The following is a 2,612-nucleotide window of genomic DNA, read 5'->3' on the forward strand; positions in this document are numbered from 1 at the left end:
AGTATAGTTTTGCAAGATGTTACCATTGGTGGACCATGGGTAATGGGTCTATGGATTACCTGTTAATTCTTACAGCTGCAAAACATCTACAATTACCTCAAAATACAATCTTTCATTTAAAATAAATCCAGCAGCAGGTGCAGTAAGAATGCCTTTAGAGTTGTGAGATTGTAACAGTTTTTTTTTTTTTTATGATAGTCATACAGAGAGAGAGAGAGAGAGAGAGAGGCAGAGACATAGGCAGAGGGAGAAGCAGGCCCCATGCACAGGGAGCCTGACGTAGGATTTGATCCCGGGTCTCCAGGATCGCGCCCTGGGCCAAAGGCAGGCGCCAAACTGCTGCGCCACCCAGGGATCCCGATTGTAACAGTTTTGAGATTATTGTTTTCTTTAGAATATTTCAAGAATGAGAACTCCTATACTTGCTTCTTGTCATTATTCTGGTCATACACAGACTCTTGTTCAAAGCAAGAGTGTAATCTGTAAGATGACCATGGTTGTGCCTTCCTCTTGATTAGATTTGTTTTCTGGATTCCTTCCGTGGTGTCCAGGGTGATGAGATGTGCCAATTGTGGAGCAAGTGTCTTACATCTCTGAACCCACACCCAGGTGACCCGGGTGTATTGTGAGGTTGGTGCTGGGCGCATGTATGTGGGTCATATTTCTGCTTTGCTGGCTCATTTCCTATTAGGCCTCATGCATACGGTGTAATACAGGCAGGTGGGCTGCATGCGGGCTGGTATTGGGAAGGAGGCTAGTTCTTCCTTCTTTGATTCTTGTTTGGTTTCTTTCATGTTCATTTCATCCTCAGGGCAGTATATTAGGTAAAAACAATTGAATGAATATTCTCCATTGGGTGGTGAGGAAAACCAGCGTTTCCTCAGTGACATCAGCCGAGACAGCAATGCTCCTGACTCAGAAGTAGGAGGTCTGAAAATACTTGCTCCCAGAACTCTTCCCTGGGCAATCATTTAAAAAAATTCCTGTTCCTTTTTGGTGTCCCCCTATTGCTAGGGGTGCTTCTTTTTGCCTTTTCCTTCCTTCAATATCTAGCTAGCAATTCTTGTAATAAATGCCTTTTTTTTTTTTTAATAATGGAAGTAGTGTCTATTTCCTGATGATAGCCTGACTAGGACCACTGCTACTCCTACATTTCAGTGTAAGAATAACATTGCTAGGTGCATCAAATATACTTTTCGTCAGTCCACCATGTGTACAAAGCAGGCTATTGGTCCCTCCACTAGAGGTGAAGTGGAGAGTCCTCATGCATGACATACCACATACCTGTGAGCCAACAAGCTGCACAGAAGCTGACCTCCACGTGAGGCTGAGCCTCTCCCTCATTCTTCACTGGCCCTTCTGTCTTTCCCAAAGAGCCTCTTGAAAGCTCCCTTCATGTCCTTGTTCCTCAAAGTATAGATGAGGGGGTTGAGAGTGGGGGTCACCATGGTGTAGAAAAGATTTAGGAACTTCCCTCCCTTCTTTGAAAAGTGACTCCGAGGTTGGATGTAGACAGCAGTGACCCTGCAGTAGAAGAGAAAGACGACTGCCAGGTGGGAAGAGCAGGTGTGGAAGGCCTTGCTCCTGCCTTCCTGGGACTGGATGGCCAGCACTGCCTGGGCAATGTGGCTGTATGAAACAAGGATGAGCAGCAGTGTCCCCATCAGGAAGATGACACCAATCACCGAGATCTGGAGCTCATTGACGTGGGTGTCTCCACAGGCCAGGCGTATCAGTGCAGGAACCTCACAGACAAAGTCGTCAACCTGGTGATGAAGGCAAAAGGGGAGTTTCATGGTAGTGGGAGACTGCACCAATGTGCCAAAAACCTCACTGACCCAGACCAGAGATACCAACTTGTGACACAGAGGTGGGTTCACAATAACTGCATAGTGCAGAGGGCGGCACACCACCAAGTAGCGATCAAAGGCCATGACCAGCAGCAGCATGCACTCTGCAGCTCCCAGTCCCAGGAAGATGTAGAGCTGGGCTGCGCATCCCAGATAGCTTATGGTCTTGTCTGAACCCCAGAAATTGACCAGCATCTGAGGGATGCAGCTGGTGGTAAAGCAGAGGTCCAGGATGGAGGGGTGGGTGAGGAAGAAGTACATGGGGGTGTGGAGGTGGGGATCCAGGTGACACAGGAGTATGGTGGTGCTGTTGCCCACGAGGGTGACTGTGTAAAACACAGACACAACCACAAACAGGGTCATTTCCAGCCTGGGGTTACCCGAGAAACCCAAGAGGATGAAGCCATCTGGGACGGTGCCATTGGCACATCTGTCCAACGTCCACCTGGAACTAAAGGAGCAGCATGTCAATTAGAATACCACCTAGAAAATTGCCCTTTCTTCGTTAATGTTTTCTCTAAGCATTTATTGGCTTTTCTTTCATCTCTGTCCCCCTTTGGACATTTTCATCTGTTACTTTATTTAAATTTAGATGATTCTAGCAAACTCCTAGAACAGGAGATCCTGGTAGGTTACTATTTAAAACTAACCCTTGTCACTATGAATAACCTATGCCAACAAACTGGACAGCTTAGGTAAAATGGAGACAAATTTTAGAAACATACAAACTACGAAAATTGAATCAAGGTGACAGAAAATCTG

The 2,612-nt window shown here is 46.4% G+C and overlaps 1 protein-coding gene across 1 annotated transcript; it reads right to left on the bottom strand.

The window, feature by feature from the left end:
• Nucleotides 1-1,340: 1,340 nt before the first annotated feature.
• OR2H10 (olfactory receptor family 2 subfamily H member 10) lies at nucleotides 1,341-2,213 on the bottom strand. Its single transcript, NM_001388805.1, is given in 1 exon segment — nucleotides 1,341-2,213. A coding segment is annotated over 1 exon segment (873 nt).
• Between the last annotated feature and the right edge of the window lie 399 nt (nucleotides 2,214-2,612).

The sequence above is a fragment of the Canis lupus genome, chromosome 8, assembly GCF_011100685.1.
Source record: "Canis lupus familiaris isolate Mischka breed German Shepherd chromosome 8, alternate assembly UU_Cfam_GSD_1.0, whole genome shotgun sequence".
In the NCBI taxonomy this organism is placed as follows: domain Eukaryota; kingdom Metazoa; phylum Chordata; class Mammalia; order Carnivora; family Canidae; genus Canis; species Canis lupus.